Source organism: Dipodomys merriami, unplaced genomic scaffold (assembly GCF_024711535.1).
Source record: "Dipodomys merriami isolate MVZ:Mamm:240054 unplaced genomic scaffold, mDipMer1.0.p SCAF_15, whole genome shotgun sequence".
In the NCBI taxonomy this organism is placed as follows: Eukaryota; Metazoa; Chordata; class Mammalia; order Rodentia; family Heteromyidae; genus Dipodomys; species Dipodomys merriami.
In genome coordinates, this window is record NW_027202826.1 from 10,236,255 (window position 1) to 10,263,952 (window position 27,698).

Below are 27,698 nucleotides of genomic sequence, written 5' to 3' on the forward strand. Positions count from 1 at the left end.
CTGTGTCTCAGATGCTGCAGCCAGAGATAAGACCTAGCCATTACCCGAGATGCTGGTGGAGGAGGAAGGAGGAAGAAATCCCCGCTGCTTCTCTCCTGACTTCCCTCTTTCCAGGGCTCCTATTGGCCCAAGTCTGTCAGAAGCTGGCTGACCTGGGGGCCGGGCTGTGCAGTGGGAGCATGCAAACCAGAGGCACAGAAGGATCTAAGACTATGTAGGCTATGATCAGCAAGCAAATTCCTAACTTTTATGTCCATTCTTCTGATTTTTTTTCTTTCGATAAATAACTAATCAACAAAAGTCCATCTAGTCAATATAGAACTCCAAATTCTATGGAGCTAAAAAGGACTATGAAATGCTATGACTTTATAAGGAGCATTTGGTTTAAGTCAACCTGGCTTGAACGGAACTTTCCATCTACACTCAATACTAGGAAAGGATTTGCTGAGCAAATTAGCAGGATAAAGGAGATAATATAACCTACTCATGTCAAGAAAACATCCTCTAGGATTGGGGCATTTTTATGTGAAATCGTATGTACAAATAAATCTCACTAAAGCCAGTCTCTGCATCCTATACTTGGAAAATTTTGGAAAGTACTTAAGGAAGGAAACAGAGTATCTTTCAAAATAGTGTGCATATGACATCATTTCTTGGTACTCACTACTTTATCCTCATTGGTGAGCCCACAGTGCTATAATACCCACTGTCCAATGACAGCAGTTCTTTCTTACAAAGTTGAGGTGATATGGTAAGAGGGACATTTTCACCAAAAATCCAGTTCCTGGAGTATTAAGATAAAATCTATTATAAGGTGATGTTTTCCAAAAAAGCCCAAATGGCAATTCCTTTCTAAATTTACGTTCTATATGACAAATCTGATAATTAGTATAGAGAATGGTAAAATGCTTTAATTTATGGAGAGAAGGTAATTAAAATTTATTAAGTAAAAATAAGGCAGTAAAATGGGCCTTTATCTTACTGCTAACCATAAATTTTTCTCAAAGCATGAACTCCCTCTGCTTCGTATTCCAAGCAAGTTACCACATGATAAATTTTCATTACCACAGAGAAAATTGTACTTGCTTCCTCTCCTTCACACCTCTGCTCAGCACTGAGGATTTTTTTTTTTTATATCAGCATCCCAAATATAAAGCCTCTTGTCCTACAACTAAGCTTGCCAAAACTACTGCTAGGTAAATTTTTGTCTTTGTTTTTGGTGGTACTTGGGGCTGAACTCAGTACCTTGTGTCTGCTAGCATATTCTACCTTTTGAATTATGCCCCCCCCCTCCCTACCCTCTGAGCCTTCACTGTTTTTTGAATAGGGTTTCAAGTATATGCCAGGCTGGCCTGGACCACAATCTACCTATCTATACTTCTTACATAGCTAATATGACTAGTGTGCACCACTCCATGCAGCTATGGAGATGAGTCTTCCACTTATGCCTGGGCTGGCTTTGAACCACGATCCTCCAGAATCTCTACCCTCTGAATAGCTAGGATTGTAGCTAGCTGCAAACTCACTGGCAGCCAATCAATCCCCCTGCTCCCGGTACTGGAACTTGAACTCAGGGCCTCACACTCTTGCTTAGCTTTTTCCCTTAAGACTGGTACTCTACCACCTGAGTCACACCTCTACTTCCAGCCTTCAGATGGCTAACTGGAGATAAGAATCTCATGAACTTTTCTGCCCATGCAGGCTTCAAACCTTGATCCTTAAGATCTCAGCCTCCTGAGTAGCTAGGATTACAGGCACGAGCCAACAAGCACCCAACCAACCAAAGGTAATTTTTTAAAGTGGAGTTTTATGGTCAAAAGTGCTACTTTAATGTAGATATTAAATATATGCACACATGTACACAGATATTCAATGTTATTTATGTTTCAATTTGGATACTGCCTAGGGAAAAGAAAAAAAGAATGCCAAATTGCTTGCTTGCTTCCTTCCTTCCTTTCTTTTTCTTTTTCTTTTTTGTCAGTGGTAGGGCTTGAGCTCTGGGCCTAGGCGCTGTCCTCAGCTCTTCAGCTCAAAGCTAACTACCGCTTGAGCCATAGCACCACTTCTGGTTTCCTAGTGGTTTATTGGAGATAAGAGTTTTAGGGCCTTTCCTGCCCTGGCTGGCTTTGAACTGCTATTCTCAGATCTCAGCCTCCTGAATAGCTAGGATTACAGGTGTGAGAGCCACCGGCGCCCGGCTGGCGGTGTCTTTTCTTTAAGTCCCTCTTTCATAAAGAAAAAAGTCTCTATTCCACAGGCAGCAAGGCCTGGTCGAAAGAGGCATGGCTGGCAGTGTGGCTACCCTTCAGCTCTGCTGCTCCCACCCTCCAGCAGCAATTCCACTCATCACAGCTATCAACATCAAGAGTATTTCCTTGGTCTAAACCTACTTTCTGCCAAGGGTCATCTGGCTACATTTGTCATATGATTGTGGGCCATAAACATATCAATAAATTGATTATAATAACCTCACCCTGGATATTCAGTAATACTAATTGCATAATGGAAGTGTAAAATGCTCAGTAGACTCCAGTGGCTCACTGCTACAATTCTACAATCCTATAGATCTGAGATCTAAGGATCACATTTCAAACCCCGCCTTGGCAGGACTGTCTGTGAGACTCACATCTCCCATTAACCACCAAAAAGCAACAGAATGCAGAGCTAGGACTCAAGTGGTAAAGCACCAGCCTTAAGTGAAAAGGCTAAGGGACAGTACTCAGGCCCTGAGTTCAGACCCTAATATCAACAAACACATACACACACAAAAAAGGCAAAATGTTCATCTCAGACAAATCCTTCCTGTGCAACTTTTTCAAGGAGTCCAGGGAATCTAATGAGAAAAGGTCTGCACAGCTCCACAGATCCATTAGTCTGGAATTACAATCCAAGGTAAGGCACAACAGATGCTAAAATCATATGTATGTCAACACAATATTTCTCCCTTAAATGATAATCCACATCTTTGTGATAATTACCATACTATCTCCAGTGGAGCAGAGTCCATATTTCTTAATGTGTCAGGAAGCTCATTTTCTGCTTTATACTGAAGCTAGGATTTTCTGCATTCTATTGCATGCATCGCCTATGTCTGGGAAGAACTCTCATTCTCAGGTGACAGAAACCAACTCCGAACAGGCTGAACAGTTATAAACCAGTTAACTGGGACAAGTGTTGCCCTCAAAATTCACTGTGGCCAACCACACCTGTGACTTATTGTCTCCTAATGTAGTAGCTCCTTTGGAAATTCAATGAGTGGAGGGGGAAGACATGCATGAAGGCACAGAATAAACATAGAAATCAAGAGGAAAAAAAGCAAAAACAATCAGCCAAACATTTCTTGTTCATTTTTAAATAAAACTTTGGGAGGGGACCAGGATTTCTAAAGAAGACTCTTCTCAATTTAATTCTGAATATATGTCTCTCTCATGCTCATAACTTTAAGAAGAAAAGTGCCTTAATATAAAAGACCAAAATATACAAACCTCTTCACTTTATTGCCCTCACACTGTCCTAAAATTTAATCCTGAGACTACATCTGAAGCTATTCAATGAAATAGAAACATTTGACATCACTAACACTCAAGTACAATCAGAGTAAAACATTAATACCAAGACTGAAATGCTCACATGATCCAGAATGAGATCTACTTTCTCCCGCATATAAAAAACCAGCTGAAAGATTTGACTATTACTGAGAAGGAAACAACTGGACTGAACCAGTGAAATTTTAAATAGGAAATAAAGCTTGGTACTCAACAGACCTATGACTATCAAAAGCAAATTCCTAGACATACATGCTATTCCATAAACAAATAAACAAACAAAAAAGCTGCATGTTCATCAGATGCAGAAACGTCCTAAGTAGAGGCTTTGGAGGAGGCAAACAGGACATAGATTGGTTTTTGTTTGCTTGTTTTAGGAAAGTACTTTTGAATTTTACACATCAAATGTCAGGAATACAACATATCTTTACAAGCTTCCTGATAAGCCACAAAATCATGGAAAGTACAAGGGAGAGGGGGTGTGAGGGAAAAGGAAGAAAGGAGACAGGGGGAAGGGGAGGGGATAGGAAAGCAGAAAGGCGGCCAGCCAAAACACTCACAAAGCAACTATCCCTTACTAATTATGTTGCTTCAAGAGTAGACAGTAAGATAAAATACCTGGCCTGCACATTTTTTTTAGAGCTTTTTTTTTGGTCAATCATGAGGTTTGAACTCTGGGACTGGGTGCTGTCCTTCAGTTTTTCAGCTCAAGGCTAGTGCTCTACCGCTTGAGCCACAGTGCCACTTCTGGCTTTTTCTATTTAATGTGGTGCTGAAGAATTGAACCCAGGGCCTAATGCATGCAAGGCAACCACTCTACCACTGAGCTACTTTCTCAGAGCTGGCCTGGACATTTTGAAAATGTCAGTGTGGTGACCCTGGGCAAAGAGAGAAAAAAAAAGGAAGAGATTAAAAAAGAATAGAAAAAGAAAGTAAGGCCTGGCACTGGTGGGTCATGCCTGTAATCCTAGCTACTCAGGAGGCTGAGATCTGAGGACTGTGGTTCAAAGTCAGCCCAGCAGGAAAGTCCGTGGGACTCTTATCTTCAATCGACCACTAGAAGACTGGAAGTGGTGCTGTGGCTCAAAGTGATAGAGCACTGGCCTTGAGCAAAGAGCTCAGGGATAGTGCCCAGGCTCCAAGTTCAAGCCCCACAACTGGAAAAAAGAAAAAGAAAAAAATGAAAGTGAGACTACAGAAATATATTAACTAATACAATGTTTAATTTTCAATGATATTCTAGATTAGGGTAACTGCAGACACTTCAACATGAACTGTGTCAGATAATATCATATTCAATGTTAGCTTTCCTAAGGGGGACCAGTATAACAATCCATATAAGAATGTTTTATCAGAGGATAAATGCAGAAATATTTAGAGATAAAGCACTATGATGTCTGTAACTTAAACACAAATGGTCATCCAAATTGGAGAAAACAATCTAGATGTGGTATTCTTTCAGCTGCTCTAAAAGTCTGAAGTTTTCTAAATAAAAATGCAGAAAGGGAAGGATGGAGTACATAACTCTCCTGAGAGGATCACACGGAAACCAAATTGGGAAGGAGACAGAGCCCAGAGGAGGCAGGAGCTGTTGGCTAGCTTGTACACCACACAGGTATTTGAAGTTTCATTCACTGTTGCTGAAAAATTGGTTATAGGAAAGAATGCATTCTATATTCTAACTATTATCTCCCTAAACTTCCCTAAGGCACAGATTCAATTAAGTTTGGGGACACTGTAAGGCCCCTATGTAGGAAGTAATTAACTATGGTACAATCCTTTTATTAATATGCAAACATCTGTGAAGAAAGAGTTGTAATATCTATGTGGAAGTATACAAATCCTACATATGGATATATTTGCACACACACACACACACACACACACACACACATCAACATGAAGTCAGGTGCTGGTGGCTCAGGTCTATAATCCTATCTACTCAGGAGGCTGAGATCTGAGGATCTTGGTTCAAAGCTGGCCGGAATAGGCAAATCTGTGCAACTTTATTTTTATTAAATAGCAAAAAGGCAGAGGTGAAGGGACGGCTCAACTGACAGAGTGCCAAACTTGAGCAGAAAAAGCCAAACAAGAGGAAGAACCCCTGAGTTTAAGCCCTAATACTCACACATGCACTGTGAATGCATGTGCACACACACACACCACTAAGACCATGAAAGGAAGATATGTTCTTTTACCTGGTTGGCAAGTAACTTCATATCTTCCCTAGTTGAAAATACTTTTATCTTCCCCCAAAGTTGTAGGTGTCTTATATTTTGTTAATGTTTCCATTCTGTTGCCTTACTATGTAAATGTGCAAATTCATTTCTCCATTTCTCTAGAAGTAACAGAGATTGAAAGCTTTACATTAATTGTTATTTGGGCTGCTGTGAATGCATGCTAAGTTATTTCAATTGATTGTTATGTACTTACCACCCCCTCCCCCAGTCCCATTGGCCACTGTACAAAAAAAAGTATCTGTGTTTATATTTTAATGATGCAAAGTTGGGAACATGGGTATTATAATAATACCAAATAAAATTGACATGCTACTTGAAAGTTTAGGAAGTGCTTTCATACACATCCATTTCTCTGCATAGATGCAAGAATGGAGAGAATAAGAAATACAGTAAGTAAGCCAGCAAGCTGGCTATGCTAAGTAAACAAAGGTTATGAATAACTACAGGCATCTTAAAGGTTTACAAAAAGCTACAAATGGAAAATCCCCGGTTATGTTAGGTTGGAAATGAACAATTAGCAAGTACTGCAGAAGAGAATACAGTCTGGTGTTCTATGCTGAGAACGGGAACCAGGCAATTCTCACTCCTATTTTTAGCGAGGCTCCTGATCTCCCAGTGTCCTTGGGTAAATCAACCCGGCCTCTGTCTTCCTCACCCGTCAGCTGAGGTGCAAGCCCCTGATCTTGCTTGCTGGGGTGGCTTGTGAGTGGGTAAATATTCAATATGAAAATTCAATGTTATTGGCAATCACAGATTCCTGCCTGTCTGCCTCTCTTAAGGAAGCTGCAGAGCATGACAAAGACTCTTGAGTGATTACTTGTTTTTCTATATGTGTCAAAGGAGATGCGTGCATCAAAATTTGGAAAAGAATATTTTAAGGCTTCTGAGAACACTAATATATTTTGATTCCCACTTATTGTTCCTGCCTGATAGCCAGTCCTCATTACTAGAATGTGCCCAGAGATGGAAGGATGGAGAGCTTGTACAAAGCTCACTGACAAGAACTCTCTGCCATGAGAACAGAATGCTCTTCCAAGGAGCCCAGCCTGACAAACTCTGCCAGAACCACCAAGCCCACGCTTCTCCTCTCTGGGATGCCAATGGCAAAATGATTTCCTAATTTTGCCAAGATTTTAAGAAGAGCTAAGAGGGAAAAATTCCCTAAGATGCTGCAGTACAGAAGACAGCCAACTCTTCTCATATTTCTTCCATACTAAATGTGAAGTTAAAAACACTTAAAAATGGCCAACTCAGGTTTCAGACAAACCAGTGGAATGGTCCTTCATTAGTTTTCTAGCCTACAAGTATAAATTGTGATGTAGACAATTGCACAGGACCTACCCCAAAATATGTCTCACATCTCCTCCTGACATAACACGGATACTAAAACTGGGCAGCGTGAAGCTTTCTCTTGTTGAGAGTTTAGGCAGCCTCCATATTCCCAAGTGGGAATGGCAGACCTTCCACTTTATAGCTACTCCTGTCTTTGAGAGAGGAGTACAGGACTTTGGGAGAAGGCACTGAGCACATGTGGATCTGCTGCTTCTGGCTGAGCCTTTCCATCACAGGCTTCTTGTAGGAATTACAACCAACCCTTTAGGTGCCCCTTTTTAGTCAGTAGGCACAGAAGAGGTATACTCTGGTCTAGTCTGGCCCAGTGATATGAATTCTATAGAAGCAGCCCCTTCCTCATGGAGGGAAGACAAATTTTGGGAAGCTCAGGTCAATGTAAGCACCAAGCATTAGAAGTCATGTGGCTACACATCAAGTTGAATTTGTCAAAAAGAAAGCTATTATCAGTAATAAAATTAGTATGTCCTTCTTCATCTGTCTGACATCTAAGTAGATTTCTCAATTACTTCTGACTCAAGATGAGGACAGAGTATTTCTTTCACTGAATGACATAAAAAAACATCTTCCTGGAAACTCTTTTCTAGTACTCATGAAACCTGCCCAGAGCATCCCAAAGGCAAGACAAAGCAGAATAAACCCAAGAAGGCAGGTGCCATGGCCAGCTCTGCATTCCCTATGAGGAAAGAGCTTTTCCAGGTTTGCTGCCATTTTTTAAGTTCTGGAACTGTCCATGGGAGAAAAATGAATGGTACCCAGCTGCATGATTTCAGGCTGCATTTTATTACAGGCTTCTAGTATAAATCACCAGGACAAAGCTTGTATGAGCTACCTGAATGTCACAGACAGAAACAGTCTCACAAAGCACTGTTAGGTTTTTGGTTTTTTTTTAACTACTACATATTTATATCAACAAAAAGATTCCTAAGCATTTCCACCCCCAGGAATCTTTGGTAATGCATTTCTACTTTCTGTTCTACACATCCCCTCCTCCTTCTCTAATATTACAGATTCTGTGTACAGGTGTGAAAAACATTCATTTTAAACAGCAACGAGTTCTACGTATGGCACTCTGCCCTTTCACAAGAGCTACTGTGCTCAGCATCTCACCCAAAGACATATTTTGAGGAGGACAGAAAGTAGTAAGGAGATATGGAGATGGAAGAAAAGCCCTTCCTAACACAATACTGCATGCAGGCTTCTTGCTTAGGAAAGGACCTGGAGAGAGAACTCTTCCCATATTACCAGGAAAGGTAATTAGAAATATTGCCGAGTAGATGCAGTGTAATTCCACAAGATTCACCTGCAAACAAGACCAGATAAGGTCCCCTGGGTTTCTCAGGGTTGGAATGGAAGGGGAAAAAAAACCTCAATGTTCTCTGTGATTCCTCCCACTATGGCCAGCTGTAACTCTCTATTCTAGTATGTCACCTTCTTATTGTTCCTCAAGAGGAATAAAATGACATCAGCTCTGTACAGAGATTATGAGAATAACTTGTGGAGGGTGAGATTTTTTTTTTAAATGATCACTGCTATAGTTAGGATCTGCAATGTCTCCCAAAGGCCCAGACATGAAGGTTTGTCCATCAGCTTGGTGTTATTAAAAACTACCTATAGAATTTTTAAGACTTGGGACCTAGCAAGCAAAAAAAAAAAAATAGTTGGCTTTATATTCAATATACTCTATTTAAAAGTAGGAAAGTATATATTTTAGAAAAAGACCAATAAAGAGGTTAGAAAATATCAAAAGGGTTTAAGATTCTTGGAAACCTCTTTTATACTGACTCCTCATATACATGTATGTAAGTGTCACAAATACATAAAAAATTCTTAAGGTTGATGCATACATACTCTATGCAATGTACTATCAAATGGGCTCAAAAGTCACAGAACAGCTTTTACAGATCTAAATAATATACATAAAAGGATGATTCATCAACTGTTTGAAAAACCATACTGACAGAAAGTAGAAACATTACCTCTAATACCAGTGAATTGCAGGTTGAGCATGCTGCATGCAAAACTAGTGGAGAGGTGGGGAGTGAAAATGGTTGTGAAGAGGAAAAGGCTCATGGCAGGGAAAGAGTCAAATGCCTTTGCACCACGGGAAGTGAGGAAGGTGAGGTCATGCTGAAGCCTGCAGTCCATCACCGTCATGAGTCATCTAAGTTCACAGGAGACACACAGTTAATGTGATAAGACGAGTTTGGCCCACTGGAAGACTTCAGGAGCAGAGAAAGGGAGCTCGTCTACATTTGTGGGTATGAGCTCACAGATACACCTCTTTTATGGGGTCAAAGGGCACAGGGTAAAAACACCTCATATTCTACAAAGGAATAGAGGAGAACTGTAAGAGTGACTCAAGAGTAACTGGCAAGAATGAAGTCTGAGAATACAATGTAATTCTAAGTTGTACAGATTACATTAAAGTAAATCATTGACAAGGAAAAAAATTAATAGGAAACTGTCACATTTTGTCTTCTTAGTCAAATAACTAAACATCATCTAGGTGAACAGATACAGAATACCAATCTAGGTGAACAATACAGAATACCAATCTGATTATAAATGTTTGCATTTAATACTTTTCCCTAATGATTTCCCTGAGCTTTCAAATTAAAAACAACTTTATAATTATGTTTAAAATTAAGAGTCAGGAAAATGGTTCAGCAGGATGACTCTCCAGATCAAGTATTTCTGAGCTGATTAGCTCCTCCAGAACAAAAGTTACTTCTGATTTGCTATGTTCAGCACGTAGACATTCTGCAGGTTCATCTAGCATTAAGAAAGTTGACTAAAAGAAGGGTTTTGCTTTGTTTTATTTGGGGTGGGAGGGCAGTACTGAAGTTTGAACTCAGGGCCTCATGCTTGCAAGGTGGTGCTCTCCTGATCTTAACCTTCCCGTAGCTAGGGATGACAGGTACAAGCCACTGCATACAGCTATGGGTTCAGAAGGAGTTTCATGGACTTGTCTGCCCAGGCTGGCCTTGAACCAAGATCCTCCCAACCTCAGCCACCCAAGTAGCTGAGGTTTACAGGTGAGAACCACTGGTACCTGGCAGTACATTGTCATCATTTTTCTTGAGGGAGCAAGACCTCTTCCAGTGCAATCCACAGATTTGGATTCAAACCAGAGCTAATGTAAGAAGCACAGTATTGCCTTGTGTGCACATCATGTCATATCTGTTCCCTTCTTTATTATCCTCTTCCTTACTAATAATGGTGTATAATCGGTGAATAGAAGAGAAATGTGGTTAATACCATTCTAGTTTCCATTCCACAGCTGCGAGGGCCAGTTCTACATGCTGTTGGTGTGGAAAGCTCTACGTGTTTTTTTAAGACATGCTGATCCTGAGAAAAAAGGAGAACGTTCTTGTATATGTGTGTGGGAACAAAACAAAACAAAACAAAACAGCTTTTATTGTCTTTCCCCCAGTTCTGGAAATAGGAAGGCATTCGTGGTTGCTATGGGTTTCATGTTACATACAGATAAGAGCTTCCAGACAAGCAAAACAAGAGTAGAGTCACTGGTTTCTAATTAATCTAATTGTGGCAGTGACATGATTATCAGAAGAACTTATCTACCGAGTCGAGCGGTATAAAGCAAGCCCACTGCAGAGGACAGCCAGGGCAGCAGCATCCTCTCCCCTTCCTCCTCCTCAGGGGTTGCTCCCAGGAGGAACAGGCATTTCAAATCGCGGAGAGTGAGTGTAGATGTGTGTGGACATGCAGGTTTCTGCATGCATACATTTCAAACAAACCTTATGGAAATCTCTCTATTCCCGGAACCATTGGAATGAACAGACTTAGAAATCCTATGACATTTTAGCAAATAAATATATTCAGTTCGCTAGTTTTCTCCCATTTCACATCCAAAGTGTTCTAGAGAAACTGGAATGAAACTGATGAACAGAAAATAATCAACCCAAAGCAAACAATCCAGGATCCTGCCTATACTTCTGAAGGCAAATAATTAGTTAATAAATTGAGTGAGAGCCTGCACAACAATAAGAGCTTTTGGGAAGTCAAAATAATGAGCAAAACTGTATTTCTTGTTAAAAAAAACAACAACAACAAAAAAACCAAGAATGGTGTTCTTAGTTTGGCTATAATCCTGCCTACAAGGAGGCAAATGGGCTGAATGACCTTTTCAGTCTGCAGATTTATAGTGGAATTCCATAAAATTCTAAAACTAAGGTAAAATAAGAGGATAAAGTGCCTGTGCTTCCATTCAGAGGAAGAGTCATTAATCAGAATGAGGAGAAGGTCTCTGCCCAGGGAGAAGTTGGCAGCCCTAGCAGAAGCAGCTGTGGTACAGATGTGGTGACTGGGGGTGGAAGCAAGAGATAGAAAAGGTATTTTTTTTTTTTTTTGTCAGTCGTGGGGCTTGAACTCTGGGCCTGGGTGCTATCCCTCAGCTCTTCAGCTCAAGGCGAGCGCTCTACCACTTGAGCTACAGCGCCACTTCCGGTTTTCTGGTGGTTTATTGGAGATAGGAGTCTCACGGTCTCTCCTGCCCGGGCTGGCTTTGAACTGCGATCCTCAGATCTCAGCCTCCTGAGTAGCTAGGATTACAGGTGTGAGCCACCAGCGCCCGGCTAGAAAAGGTATTTTTTTTTTACAAATATTTATACACATCTATAAGCTTATAAAAATACACACATTCACATACACATACACATGTGCATGTGCAAACAACAAGCTCAAAGGAGGAAATCAAAGTTCCATGATGTCCAGGGGTAACTGCAAGAGACAGAATAGCAAAAGGGTCAAGAACATGACTCCTGAAGCCAGTCTACTCTGAGTTTCAATCCTAGCTTCTCCACATACTTTCTAATTGTAATAACCATAATAACTGCCTCACAGAATTGTCTTGAGGTTAAAACAAGTTAACCTGCCACTAAACGAACAGCAGTATTGTTGTTAAACAGGCTTAGGAGACACCAGCGGCTGACTGGCTGACTTAAAAAAAAACTAGAGCAGGAGACACTGCTGTGCGCTCCTTGGGTTGGGAGCTGGAGTGGCTCTCTGAAGACACATTTGAGCCAACAATCCTGAGTCAGAAGTCTTCTGCCATCATCTGGATGTCCACATACAAGAGGCCACTCATGTCAGGTCACAGGTGAAAAAGAGTACCCCAAAAAGCAGAGCCCTGGTCCCTCAGGTATAGGGCAGGCTGGTGACACCATCAAAGCCATGTAATAGCTGGGGTAGAGAAATTAACATAGAAACTGGTCATGGTAGAGGTCACCATGAACTAAAGCTACTGAGATGCCTCCATAGTACAAGAAAACAGTCCTTAAGTGGACAGCTACAGGTACTCAAAAACAAAGAGTCTGTTACCCACAGACCCAGGATGTAGAGAGACGCCAACGTCAGAAGGAAAGAGCTCCAGCAGGAGTGTGAGATGCAACGAACAGCATCTACTAGGGCAGGACAAATCAGATGGAAGCTTCCTCAGCTTTCTGTTCCCAAACAGAAAGTGGGTGCCGGTGGCTCACACCTGTAATCCTAGTTACTCAGGAGGCTAAGATCTAAGGATTGTGGATCAAAGCCAGCCTGGAAAGTCTGTGAAACCCTTATCTTCAATAAACCACCAGAAAATCAGAAGTGGCGCTGTGGCTCAAGTGGTAGAGCTCTAGCCTTGAGCTGAAGAGCTCTAGTCCAGAGTTCAAGTCCCATGACCCACCCCCACCCCCACCCCCCAAATAAAGGCTTTATGCCTATGCCTATGGGAAGAGGGACAAATCTTCCCGTCCCAGTGTGCTCCAGAGACATCTCCTGCTTTCTGAGAAGCGTATTCTATCAGTGATTCACTCCCCTCTATCTTTATCCATTTAAGCTTCACTTTCAATTTTTTAAAACAGCATTATTGGCATGTACTTGAACGAAATTGATAGTAAAAAGCAGTGGTGCCCCTCCCCGCCCCCAGTCCCTTCCGACATCCAGCTCTGTTCCTGGCAGCAACCACCTTCAGATCTTTGAGCTGTCTTGTCTGGTATTTATCTTCCTATTTTTAAATAATACACTGTGCCAGAGGACCTTTGGAAAATCCATCACCTGCTGGCAAACGCTAAGGCTGCTTGGCCATTTGCCATGTGACAATCCTTCTTTCATCTGGCAAAAGGACAGACTTGATAAACTCTCACAATGACACCGTGTACTTGTTTTTAGAACATGGAACCACAAGACTTGGCCCACTGCATTTCCAAGAGATAGGTGATATGTTACAAGGTGATAGAATAACAAGGTGAGACATTTTGCAATATTTTTCCATCTTACTCTATCATAAGGATTTACTTATGCTTACTTATGTCCACCCTTAAACACTCATCTCACATAATAATCTAGGTAACACAGAAGTCCATCCAGTTAGAATGGTGGGTTATAACCAGAAACAGAAACCCCTATGACTTGCCCAGCTTGAGTATGGATACATCTAGAAGGTAGATGAATCTATTCCTCCTGAAGTCAGAGTAATTGTCAAAGTTGTACAGATGAGAGGAAGAGGAGGGTCTTCACTGCTTGGCCTTTGATAACAAAAAAGAAATTTCACCAGCAGAAGGCTGAGAAATTAGTATAGGTAGTATATGACCATTACTTAATGCTATCTTGTGTATAAAATTTAAAAGATGTGACAATTTATCTCTGACAAGCTCTAAATCTTTTATTACTTATGGAAAAACAAACAACAAAACAATAAAAACTGCATTTCCTACCCTCCTTCAAAAAAAAAACAATATCAAACCAATCTAGGTTTAAAAAGGAAAAAAGGGACTCTTCTGACCAGTGGACACAATTGTTCCTGAAGCATGTTATTCTTTCTTGCTTTAAATTTTTATTTTTATTTATTTTTTATTTTTTTTTTTGGGTCCGGTCCTGGGGCCTGAATTCTGGGCCTGGGTGCTGTCCCTCAGCTCTTCAGCTCAAGGCTAGTGCTCTACCACTTGAGCCACAGTGTCACTTCTGGCTCTTTTTCTTTTTGCTTATGTGGTGCTGAGGAATCGAACCCAGGGCCTCATGCATGCAAGGCAAGTGCTCTACCACTAAGCCACCTTCCCAACCCACCTTGCTTTAAATTTTTAGCATTACCTATTATGGTGAATAAGAATTTAGTCCTTTTATTTCCCAATCTCCAAGCTCTATCAGTTTTGGTTAAATCAGTAGCTGGCACATCTATCATTATTAAGTACTGTCTCTTTGCTAAGCTACTAAGTATAATATGGCTATATTTCTGTGCTGGAACATTTTGTTTTTCCTGTAGTTGATATGCCTCTCAATTTTGTTTTATTTGCTCTCTTTGTTATAGACTTTCTGGTCATTCTTTTCAAAGACGCTCGTTAATATATCTTAAAATTTTTCTCCATACAATCACCAGATACCTGCTGTTCCCCCCTCCCCTCCCTATTTTTCCCCCAGAGTCCTTTATTCTAGAGCTATCCTTCCTCCTTTCAACACCTGTGGCAGGGCCTGGGAGAGCCTATAGAGCTGGCAACCTAAAATTCTCCATTACTCCAAAAGGTTCCTGGAAAAGAGAAGGCACTTTTTTCTTTTTTTTGAGAGGCTGCCTGCTTGAAATTAACATTAATCTACGATCACACTTGACTGATAGTGGAGGAGTCAGAATGCTAAGAGAATTATTTTCTTCCCCTCTCACCAGGGATTTTTAAGACCTTACTGCACTTTCTTCAAACTTTAAATGCTACCGTTCAAAAGTCTAGTGTCTCTGTTTCCAATCCTTTGCATAACATTTCCTTTCCTGTAGCTTTAGAATCTGATCTATCCCTGATGTTCATAAACTTCATGACATTTTGTATGTGAGACTACTTTTATTCCTTATGTTGTGTGGTTGGTAGGTTCTTTCCATTTGGAGATATATGTCCTTTAATTTTGGGAAATTAATCTGTGTTGTTTGATAGTCTTTTTGCATTTATTTTGTCTCTTTCTGGAATTTCTATTAATTAAATACTGAATTTCCCAGATAGATTCTCCAATTTTCTTATTTTGTTCTCCTATTGTTGAATTTACTGCACATCTGTTTAGCTTTTGGAAGATCTTCTTTTTTTAAAATTAAAAAAAATTTTTTTTAATTGTAAAAATGTTGTACCAAGGGGTTACAGTTACATGAGTAGGGTAATGAGTACGTTTCATAGCGAGCATTGTTACCTCCTCCATTATTTTCCCCTTACCATCACTTCCCTCCATACCTCTCCAACTCCTCCCGCCCTTCCCACCCCAACATTGTGAAGTTCGTTTTCAATATAGTGTCCTGTACATCTCGTCATCACAATGGGTCAGCCTGCATCCCCATTTAAGCATTCTTATCCCTTCCCCTTCCCAAATTACAAAAATGTATATACAAGGTGCAGAGCACCAGCTTCAAATCCAGTGAAAACAGGGTTTATACCATGGGAGAAGAACATACAATAGAAACAAAAGACTCACATAGTGTATTATAAGTACATTAAAAACACTAGCAAGAAAGAAAGAAAGAAAAAAAAACCTCTTGTGTCCCTATCTTGGTGTACATTTTGCTTAACATTATCTGATCTGGTCATATGTACAAAGCCTTTGACCTACTCTGCTTGTCCTAGACATGTACTAATCACTGCAAACAAGGGAAACCATGGGACCTATGTTTCTTTGGGGCTGGCTTACTTCACTTAATATGATTTTTTCCCAGTCTTTCCATTTCCTAACAAAAGAGGCAATGTCATTTTTTCTGACGGAGGCATAGAATTCCATTTTATATGTGTGTGTGTGTGTGTGTGTGTGTGTGTGTGTGTGTATACACACACACACATACACACCACATTTTCTTAATCCATTCATCTACTGAGGGGCATCTGGGTTGGTTCCATATCTCAGCTATGGTAAACAATGCAATAAACATGGTTGTGCTGGTAGCTTTGGTATGACTTTGTTTATGATCATTTGGGTAAATGCCCAAAAGTTGGGATTGCTGGGTCATAAGGGAGCTTTATATCGAGTCTTTTGAGGTGGGAGGATTTTCTTGACTATTATCTTCTATTCTTCTGAGATTTCTTTGTGGGAAACTGGGCAAGGTATCATAATTTTCATTTCTAAGAGCTCACTTAGTTGGCTTTTAAAAGTAGCATTTTGTTTATATTTTCAAGGATGCAGCTTCTTTCTCTTATTTCTCTAGAAATACATACTAAAGTTTTTAATTTTTAAGTATACTTCTACCCTGCACATTACCTGTTGTCTCCTAGGATTTTTGCAGACTGTTCCATTGTGCTGGAAGATATCCTCAAATGTCTGATGATTTGGGGCTGTCATCCTGTATTTTAAAGTGATGTACTAAAATGCTGATGGAGTGCCCTTCTGTAGAGAGCTGCGAGAGGCCGCACCTGGAAGATGGTGCCGGTTTCCGCCCTCCGCCTTCCCGATGGCGAGTGCTCTCGTGGTAAACAACTCCTGATATGGCTAAGGCAAAGAATCTGGCTTGCTTCCGCGCACCTGAACCTATTGGTGGTTCCCACGTGGCGTATCAGGGTTGGCTACCCAGCGGGTACTTAAGGCTGTGGGGAATTCTCCCCGGGGTTGGGGTCACAAGATTAAAAAAAAGGTCCTGAATAAACGGCAGAGAGAAGAGTCCGGTGTCGCGTCTCCTTGCTGGTCGAGGCGGTAGCGACACCCTTCAAATGTTAATACCTGAAGTCTTTCTCTGTAGGATGTATAATCTCCAAACACATACTTAAGATTCCACTTGGGGAAGAAAGGGAAGAGGAAACACCGATATACCAGGTCATTTCAGCTTCTGGAAAAGGGTAGCCCTGGAGTTGAGAAGGCAGACACTTTCCAACCTTCCCTTTTGTCCTGCCTATGCTGCGCAGAGCATGTTCTGATTCCTAGAGCAAATCACCTCCTGCTTCCTTTTGGCCCTTGAACATTCCATTCGATTGTTGCTCAGCAAATTTCTTAAGCCCCTTGCATCTCTGACTATCCCTACAAGTTCCTCACAAGCACACTGTATTCCCTACCAGCACATTTATAACAAGCACTACTGTAGCATACATATTTGTCTATGCTCCATGGCAAGATCCATGCCTGTTACTTATCTAATTCACCAGAGCTATTACAAGAGCTAGCACTTGGTAGATAGACAATAAATGTCAGTTGAGTGAAGGAATGGACAGATGAGAAGAATGTACAGAAATACATTTTTATAACAATTTAAGTAATAATCATACAGGGTTTTTTCTCCCCTAAATCAAGACACACAGGGCACTAGTGGCTCACACCTATAATCCTAGCTACTCAGGAAGGTAAGATCTGAGGATCATGGTTCAAAGCCAGCCCAAGTAGGAAAGGGTGAGAGACACTTATCTGTAATTAACCACTAGAAAACCAGAAGTGGAATTATGACTCACTGGTAGCAACCTAGCCTTGAGTGAAAAAGCTCAGGGACAGCACTCAGGCACTGAGATTAAGCCCCACGACTGACCAAAAAAAGAAAAAATAATGCCATGTACTTTGAAGGTACTCAATATTTATTTACTGGTTACTACCACTCTTCTAGGCACTTAGGGCTTTGATAATTGTGGGCATTTCTTTAATGGGCTAGCAAGGCAAAAGAGATTACATAAATCCGATTGTGATCTGCCAGTAAAAGACTTTATACTATAATCTAAATTATTTCCACCTTTTTTTCCTTTTCTTTCCTATCTTTTTTCTTTTTTTCTTTTCTCTTCATGTAACTGGAAAACAGCTAGTCACTAACTTATTTTTTTTAACAAAAACAAAATTTCTCTATCTAAGAATAGAAAAAATCATACCAACCCTTTCTTTTACAAATGAATTTTTTTGGGGGGAAGAATAATGAGGATTGATCTTGCAAATCAGGTCAGACCTACTACTATTTGAGCCATGCTTCCATGCTTTTTGCATTTTCCTTCTTTGTTTCTTTCTCTTTTATCTCCTTCCTTCCCCTTTTTCTTTCTCTTTCCCTCCCTCCTTCCTTCTCTTTCTTTCTCTTCTTTGTCTCCTTCTTTCCTCTTTCTTTCTTTCTCTCTCTAGGTACCTCTCTTCCTTTCTCTCTTCCTTCCTTCCTTCCTTCCTTCCTTCTTTCCTTCCTTCCTTCCTTCCTTCCTTCCTTCCTTCCTTCCTTCCTTTTTTCCTTCCTTCCTTCCTTCCTTCCTTCTTTGTGTGTGCCAGTCCTGGAACTTGAACTTAGGGCCTAGGTGCTGTCCTTGAGCTTCTTTTGCTCAAAGCTAGTACTCTACCACTAGAGCTGCAGCGCCACTTCTGGCTTTTTCTGAGTACTTTGTTGGAGGTAAGAATTTCACAGACTTTCCTACCTAGGCTAGTTTCAAACTACAATCCTCAGATCTCAGCCTCCTGAGTAGCTAGGATGACAGGCATGAGCCACCAGCGCCCAGCTACGTTGTATATTTTGCAGGGAGGGTTTTGCTTTATGTCCAGCATGAGTTGGACTATAAGCCTACTTGTGTTTTCCCAAGTCACTGGGGATGACAGGCACAATCACTCCAATCAGACATTGTGCTTCTACCCATGGCTGAGATAGTGGACATGTGCTAGCATGCTCAGACATTAGTTGAGATGGAATCTCTCAAATTTATTTTTATTCTGACTAGCTTTACACTGAGATCCCCAAGTTTCTACCTCCCAAATGGTAGTTAGGATTACAAGCTTGAGCTCCTGCATGCAGCAAAGTAATTATTTTTAATCTAGAAAGATTTTTTTATAATATACTATCTTCTATTACTCACTTAATTATGCATCTCTAAGGTGATAGGAAAAGCAGGTTAGTTTTGTGAGTTAGATCACTTAACTAAGGACATACAGGTAAAGTGAATAATTGTGGAATATAGCACTTAATTTTGCTACCATTGGCAATAAAACTGTGCTTAACAACTCAGGGGAGTCTTTGTAAAGCTGAAAACCACTAGTCACTATGTGTTATACTAATAGTAAGATTTACAGAGCACTTATTACTTGCAGTAAGTGCTTTAGTCATTAATTCATTAAATTCTCATAAAAATCCAGTGAGTTAAGTACATTACCCTCACTTTTTAAGTAAGAAACTGAGGCAAAAGATTCAGTAATTTATCCACATGAAACTTCTCATCTCAATGAAATTTTTATCCTTAGCATTTTCCTATGTCACTAAAAATACTTTATAAATATTATTAGTGGCTTCATAATGTTCCACTTTACATCTGTATCACAATACAATCAGCCCATGCCCCCACCAACTTTGAAATTCTGGTTGCTTCCACAAGTATAATTAGTCTGCTATAGAAATCTCTGCAGACAAATCTTTGTTCACATTTTAAAATTATTTTCCCAGGACAGATTCCCCAAAGAATTAGTGGGTCAACAAATATTTATTGGATATATAAAGTAGAAATCACTATCATCTTACCTCATGTGTTTTCCCTCTTGCTTTTATGCTTACAAAGTTTCTTTCCATCTCAAGGACAAATGAGTAGATTCCTGTACTTTTTTTTTAGGGCTCACACTTATCATGTGAATATATATATATATATATATATATATATATATATATATATATATATTATATATATATATATATATTTGAATTGATTTGATGAATGAGTTGTAGTTATTTTTCTCTCTAAATTGCTAGCCTCTTTTTCCAAAAACACCAACCAAAAAAAATAACCCTTTCTCTATTTGTTTGCATTTATATACATGGATATATAGGTGATATATATTATATAATACATAGGTGCACCACAAACCCACATTCATAAGCTATGCACACACATGCTTGCCCCTCTCCCCCAAACATCCATTTTCTATTGGTTGGTTCATTCTTTCTGTCAGGAGGCAGTGAAAGTTTGAAAACAGATATACAGTGAATATTTTAAGTGCTGGATTTTAGATATTGGCAAATTATTTCAGTGGAAATAGATAGTAGAACATTAAAAATGCAGATCTACTACCTACAAGAGATAGAAGCCCTAGTTGAGTGCAAAAACATTACTCAGGAGAATGCCAGAAAAAAAACAAGTGAGAGTTAAGGAAAGGAGCACAGAAAACTGGCATGCCAGGACCGAGTGGAAGAAAACAGCATGGAGAAAAAAGAAGCCACAGAAGTAAGAGAAACAGTGCAGACCAGGGCAAAACCAGTTCCAAGCATCATCATGACTGACACATATTTCTTGGCTTAATGGATGCAAACAACAACATTACATTCTATTCCAATCCTCAGAAATAGAAATGTACTCTCAGTTTGTTGGTTTGTTATAAGCAGATACCAGATGCAGACTCAGAATATCAGAACATCATTACATCAGCTCTACAGAGCTTACCGAAGGACACCTGTCCAAATGTTCTAGTACATTTTAAATCTATTTATAGGCAAATCAGAGAGATTTGAAATGTTTTTTCAGTGACAAATCTTCATTCTGGAAGTTTTGAGATCATTTTGCTCACATACTAAAATAGAGTCCTTTAAAGATAAAAGAGAGATTAACCATTTAGCCTAATTAAACCATGAGTGTTGTTGGCTCTCTGGAAGAAAAACAAATCCTCACCAATGTAAAACTAGTCCTAGCCTTTGTCTGCTAAAATAAGCCAAACTCTCTGGACTCACTTTACAATAACCTCATTGTTTGGCTGATATGATTATCACTGCACAAGCACCTTCCTCTTTAGTGTATGATGAGACGTCTTTCAAAACAGGTTGGCCTGTCAGTTATTTTGGTCTGTCTCTAATATTTTGACTATATTTATGCATAACTGAATAGTCTGTGTCTGTTTACTGAAAATGCACCTAAGTATCTTGCTAGATATCACATTTCCATCTGAAAAACCTAAAAGGAAATACAAGCTTTGCCGAGTCCCTTGGCCAAACACAATCATAAAGGAGCAAAAATGTTTTCAGTTTCAAAAGGAAAAAGATAAAGGTATTCTATCAATTGCCCTCCATTTAACTTGTATGAATCCATTAACTCATATGCATATATATGAATTTTTTCTATTATATCTGATCTTCCACACCAAAAGGAAATCATATGACTATAACTGAAAATTGATGGCTTCTCCAAAGAACAAAAATGCCTCTCCACTTAAAAATAAATTCTCTCCACTGACAAGCCATTCTAAGCCAAAAGTCATGTGTTTAAGGGGTGGAGGTGGAGAGAGGGTGTTCTATATCCCTGTAGAGGCCCAATAGGGAACTGAAAGTGCCCTTGGACATGAGAACGCAGAGATGATGGGGCTCCTCTATGCCCAAAACCAAAACCAAACCAAATCCAAAAAAACCAATTCCAGATGCTGCCTCCATACAATTACAGCCCTGGGTAAGACAGGCACATAGGAGGCGCTGTCAAGTACCTTCCAGGCTGGGCAGTGACTATAAAAAGTGATCCTGCACCCTGTAAGCCTGCCAATGCTCATTTCAATCAGCCTTCACTATACGTAAATTTCTGAAATTACAGAATTCACCCCAAACAATCTGCCTATATCTCATCACCACCATAAATATACATTCTCCCAAAAGATGGAAGGAACCTTACAACAAGTTGATACAATAGGTCTCAGACAAATCATGAACTCAAATATTTATTAACTCAAATAATTACACTGTTCCTTTCTTTTTTTTTTAAATTTCCAAACTCAAGACTTTTAAATGCTGAAAGTCTTGCTGATAGCTATACTAGGTTTAGTCATTCCTTGAGATCCAGCCAAAATAAATTATTAGTTAACTCATTGTATGTGGTACTTACTGCTCCATTATTGATTGCTTCTTAGTTTTCAATAACCACAATCTTGATTGATTAAATTGTAGTATCACAATATATGCTGTTTCCTTTGACTAGATGCTAACTCCATTAATCTGACTAGTACTTGTCTTCTCAAGTAGCTTAAACACCACATCTACTAGCAACAGTTCCTTAGTCAAATACACCCTACAATTTCTCACAATCTCCTTCCTTTACTGATTTATACAATCCTCCTTTGGATTTCAAAACTATCCTCTGCATACTGTCTTCACAAGAGTAATCATACTGTACTTTATTTAAGAGATACATTGCCCCTACTCGTCTTTGAACTCCTTTAACATCAGGAATCTGCTCATCTTTATTTAGCAGACATAGAAAAATGTTTAAGAAATGGGTGAACAGATAAAAGACTATGTCCAGACTTAGAATTACAGAGATGGGTCTTTAGAAAACATTTAGTTCATCCCACTTTATCCAAAATTCCCTAAAATGGTATTTCCTAAGAGATTTCTTAAGAAAGACCTCTGTGTCAAGATGTTAAAACAAAGAAATCATTAACTATATTGAATATAATATAAACATTATCTAATGAAAATAAATTATATAAAAAACCTTACCGGTAAAGTTCCAGGCAGAGAAGCATCAAAAAAAGAAACCAAAGAATTTGGAGGAGCTGCAAAGCACACTTGAGATCCTGAGAAGAGTTTGGAGTTGGAAGAAATTTGGGCATGAATTTCTAGTCCTACCACAGCTGCCCATTTGTGTTCGCTAAAGAATAAAGGAAAATGGTTAAGTAGTTGTGTGTCACCATGCATGAATTTCTATGCACTTGAATTATAAATCCTAATTTCCTATTTGTGCTTTTAACTTATTAAAATCTTATATCCTTATATATTAAAAGGTATAGTCTATTGGTGACTAAATAAAAAAGCAATTCCTAATGAACATGTAAAATGAGGCAACATAAATTTGTTTACAACAGGGCATAAGGAAGTTCATGATACAAAGAAGGTGATTGAGAACAGAACACCTTGGCACCTTAAAATCATTTAGAAATGGGTACTAAGTGACAATTGTTTGGCCTAGCTTCAGTGAAAAGCAGCAATTTCTAAATTAACTGTATTTCATTAGTGAATCACTCAAATAATAAAGAAGGTTGAACTGTTGATCATTACTTGAATTAACATAAATGGAAGGATTCTACTATTAAAGAAATAAGTGGTTAAAAATTAAGTTCTCAAACATGTTTTGAGTTCATCTTATAACAATAGCTTGTAGGTACAATGACTAGCCCCACAAATACAAAAGACCAGCATTGAAAATTACTGAAAACATTAAACCATCAGATGCAGTTTTGTTTTGTTTTTAGCTTACTCAAATTGCTTCCAATTCCTGAGATCTAATTTCAGGGTTTTTTGTTTGTTCATATTTGATTGCTAGAAAATCTAAGAAGCGGTCAAATGCTATAAAAATCATGTTTCTATGTCCATTCCTATCACATTAGCTTGCTATACAAGTCTCTTCAAGTAATTCTAAGTGTATCTAATCTATATGCAATTTATTCACGTTCCTACCCTGCTTTTCTCCCAAGGAATTTCCAATATTATATAGATTTCTGTTTCAGTTCCAACACATGAAGTTGTACACTGAATGCAAAAAGGATTAATCCAAAATATAAGATACTTTGGAAACATTTCCTGTGAGACTAACAACTCATCAGAAATGCTTCATTGTCTAAAGTTATTACTCAGAATGTGTTGCAGTGACTACAACTTTTATCACATGAGATAAAATATACTTTCAATTCACGGGGAGATAATCTAATTTGTGAGACAAATTAGAAGCTGAATCGTTTTGGACATTTTCCCTCTGTTCTAACTGAAAAACAAAAATAATGCCAACCTCAAAGAAAAAGGAAAATATTAAAAATTCGCCTTATGTCTCCATATTTTAAAAGAAACTATTTTAATCTTATTTTTAGAGGCATAAACAGCTGTTCAGGGAAGATCTAGCAAAATCAGTGCCTCTCCACTGGGATAGGGGTGTTGGGGGAGGGGTGTTCTTCAGTTGACAATATCTTCCCAGGGCTCTATACGTATATTCAACATAAAGGCCTTCACAGACAGCTACTGTTTTTCTGGCTAATGGTGTCTCTTAAACTACCACTACACTGGGCTTTTAGATAATTGTGTTCTTTTTACCTTTACAGCACTGCTAGCCAGTGGTAGTTTTAAATATAAGTTAAACATGACTTTGCTTCCAGTGGTCCCAGTACTACTGCAGCTTGTAAGGTGATTGCACCCACTCTTCTATCTGTGCAGCAGACTCAAGAAACACTGGCTGTTTTACATTCCTCAATCCCCCAAATGTGCCTACCACAAGACTGGTATATGGGAAGTAGTAAAGAGCTCATAGGAAGCCTGTTTGCGTTTCCTTTAGGCTTCAGAGCTCCACGACATAGGGAAACAGCCCCTCGCCCACCCAAACATCTAAAGGTCGGGCTGCACAGAGACCTTCTGCTCCCTAGTCTCGCAGTTCCACTGCACACTGAACAGAATTGGCATGAAAATGAATACCCTTTTCTTGGCTTGTGAGCACTGTGGAGAAGCTGCTGAGCCACTGAACTCTGTCTCTTCCTCCAGCTGGACGTGGGCCCAGTCGGAGATCCTCTTCCGTGGCAAGAACCTCCATCAAACCACGTTAGAGCCCAACGTCTTCCTGGACCGCCGCAGCGCAGCAAGGGCGCCGCCATTGCACCGCCAGAGTCCCGGTCATGTGACTGAGCTTGACTCTGTCCCGTGGCTTCTTGGGAAATGTAGTTCTGTTAATGCTCTAAAGGTAAATACTCGTGAGCCAGAAGACTACAATTCCCAACAATCATTGCGACTAGAGGCCTGCCGGAACTGCGAAGAGGGGAGGGAAAGAAATAGAGGAAAAGGTGAGAGGACTTGTGGGTTGGGAGGTGTGACTCCTCCTAGCGGGGAGCTGGAGAGGTCGGGTGTGTGTGTGTGTGTGTGTGTGTGTGTGTGTGTGTGTGTGTGTGTGTGTGTGTGTGTGTGTGTGTGTGTGTGTGTGTGTGTGTGTGTGTGTGTGTGTGTGTGTGTGTGTGTGTGTGTGTGTGTGTGTGTGTGTGTGTCTGTGTGTGTGTGTGTCTGTGTGTGTGTCTGTGTGTGTGTCTGTGTGTGTGTCTGTGTGTGTGTCTGTGTGTGTCTCTGTGTGTGTGTCTGTGTGTCTGTGTCTGTGTCTGAGTGACTGTGTGTGTATGTGTGTGTCTGTGTGTGTCTGTGTGACTGTGTGTGTGTGTCCTAGCAGGGAGCTGGAGAGGTAGGTGTGTGTGTGTGTGTGTTTCACAACAGTACCAAGGCTTCCAGAACCCCTAAACCTACTCGTTATTTTCTCTTTCGCCCTTCCCACTTCACCTACCAATTGGTTCACTAATGCATTCAATACTTACTTGCATACCTTTGGTATGCCAGGGACAGTTCTTAGACCATGGTGGTACAGCAAATAACAAGACAGTTAAGGTTCTTATTTTATAGAGTTTATACCCCAGGGAGAGGAGCATCTCTAAAAGAAGGTAACAAAAATACAGCCGGATACTGGTGGTTCACACCTGTAATCCTGTCTGCTTAGGAGGCTGAGATCTAAGGATTGTGGTTCAAAACCAGGCCGGGCAGGAAAGTCTGTGAGATTCTTAAACTCCAATTAACCAACAGAAAACCAGAAGTGGTGCTGTGGCTCAAGTGGTAAAGTGCTCGGCTTGAGCTGAAGACTCAGGGACAGCACCCAGTCCCAGAGTTCAAGCCCCATGAGCGACTATATATATATATATATATATATATATATATATATATATATATATATATATATATATATATATATATAATATATGTAATATCACATTTAAGCAGAACAGACTAAACCTTCATATTTTTCATATTTTCATACTTTAAGCACATTTACTTAATCTCATTTACATTCTTTATCTGTGTATCTAGAATAGTCTGCTATAAAAACTTGAAAAAAATAGAATAATCTGCTATCAAAACTTGACAGCAGATACCATCATCTCAGTGGATTCTTTTTCTGTTTCAGCACTCATAGGGCTGTGAGCATGGCTCCATGGTAGAGCACTTGGTTCGCATGTGCATAGCATTACATTTGATTCCCATGACTAGAAGCAAACAACAAACACCATATACCCCTGTTGAATTCCCATGGATTCTTTATATCTGAACACATAACCGAGAATTGCCATTCTCTATTTTATCATCCTATTTTAATTGTTTGCATAGTGCTCTGACTGTCTGATGTTTATCTTCTATCTCCACAACTGCTTGTCTGTTATCCACCACAGGATTTCCAGGACACTGAGTATCCTCTTCAAAAATATTTGTTGAATGTAGTGCGGTATGCATTTGAAAAAGAACAAATTGGATGCACTTGAAAAAGGAAGTGCTGTTTAGAAGACAGATGATGAATTAGGGCAGTAGTGGAGGCAAACGAATAATCTATCTCTATTTGAGATAGACTTAGAAGGTAAGATTGAGAGACTCAGTGATGAATTGGCTATGATGGAAGACTAGGAGGATCAAGTAACTCCTGGATTTCTGGCTTACATAACTGGATGGATAATGCAGTTCTTCACTGAGATAAGGATGCCAGAAAAAGAACTGCTTTGCAGTGAAAACATGAGTTTGGTTGCCTTGGAGACATCCAAGAGGAGAAGTAGATACCATTGATGCCTGAGTATAGAGCAGCAAAAAAGCTGCATTCACTCCATACTTCACAAGGGAAAATAAACTATGAATTAGAAATCTGCAAATTGTGTTCTGTTTCCCAGTTATGGTATTATGTAATATAGTCCTATACATAAGGAAGAAGGAAATTTTAATTGCTCTCCTTAAAGTGACCATCATTTACTTTTTCTGTATTATCTAATTTTTATCCCCTATCATTGAATCCAAATTGCTACACCAGAGATAAATTTTTTCATATAACATAGTAACTGGAATGTAAAGGTGGACATGTATTCCAAAATTTATCACTGAATAGTCCCTTTATATCAGGGTCAGATCATTGTTTGGATTCTTTATAGTCATTTCTCGCCTCTGAGTTTCCATCTTTTCTACCTTTATTGTAGATGACTTTGACTTCTCCATCTCCTTTAGTTCCTTGGTTTGTTCTGGTCCAGACCTGTGGTATCTATGAACACAGCATCATTTTCCTTTTTAGGACTACCGGGAAGAAAGGAAGCCAATATCTCTAGACAAAAAGAGGGTGAGACTCTTGCTACCCTACTGCTAATCAGCATAGTTAGTACTTAGTTCATTCCCTCACCACCATACAGGATAGAAAAACACTAAAGAAGAATCTAATGCCGTGGGTAAAATGCAGTGTGATGGAAATGCATCTTTGTTTATGAAGTAGTATTATGCAACAAAAGGCTACCATGTCAAAAGATGACCACCCCACCACTAGAGGGGGAGAAAATCCTATACAAGTAAGTGTACTTGATGAAGTCTATAAATGGAAACTTTCCCGTTTCATTGATTCTGTTTAGCCATGGTCTTTCAAAGTCCACAGGAGCTAATGGTAAAAAGGAAGATTTGTCACCCATCTTTCTGGCTCCTCTTTCTCCAAAAATTATCTCATATCTAAAAGAGAAAGAAGGTCCTCTAGGAGAGAACTGTTTTACAAATGCTCCTCTTGTCTTGATCCTTAACGAGCAAAGTTCTCCTACCAGCCCCCTAACATGGAACCATTTCTTGCCTTCCTCCTGTGTGCCAAACCTGATATGTGTCAGAACTGTTACTGACAGACAG

The 27,698-nt window shown here is 39.6% G+C and overlaps 1 protein-coding gene across 2 annotated transcripts in view; it reads right to left on the minus strand.

Moving 5' to 3' along the window:
• Positions 1–24,663, minus strand: part of Gatb (glutamyl-tRNA amidotransferase subunit B) — a 69,967-nt gene extending 45,304 nt beyond the window's left edge. Inside the window, exons 1-2 of one of the 2 annotated variants that reach the window (XM_070022204.1) lie at positions 24,450–24,663; positions 22,491–22,641 (exon numbers count right to left, since the gene is read on the minus strand). In XM_070022204.1, coding sequence (XP_069878305.1) covers positions 22,491–22,641; positions 24,450–24,625 — 327 coding nt within the window. In that variant the 5' untranslated portion in view covers positions 24,626–24,663. Of the gene's footprint in view, positions 1–5,743; positions 5,884–22,490; positions 22,642–24,449 lie in introns of those variants that run through there. The other variant, XM_070022205.1, reaches the window with a different exon arrangement.
• Positions 24,664–27,698: the final 3,035 nt, after the last annotated feature.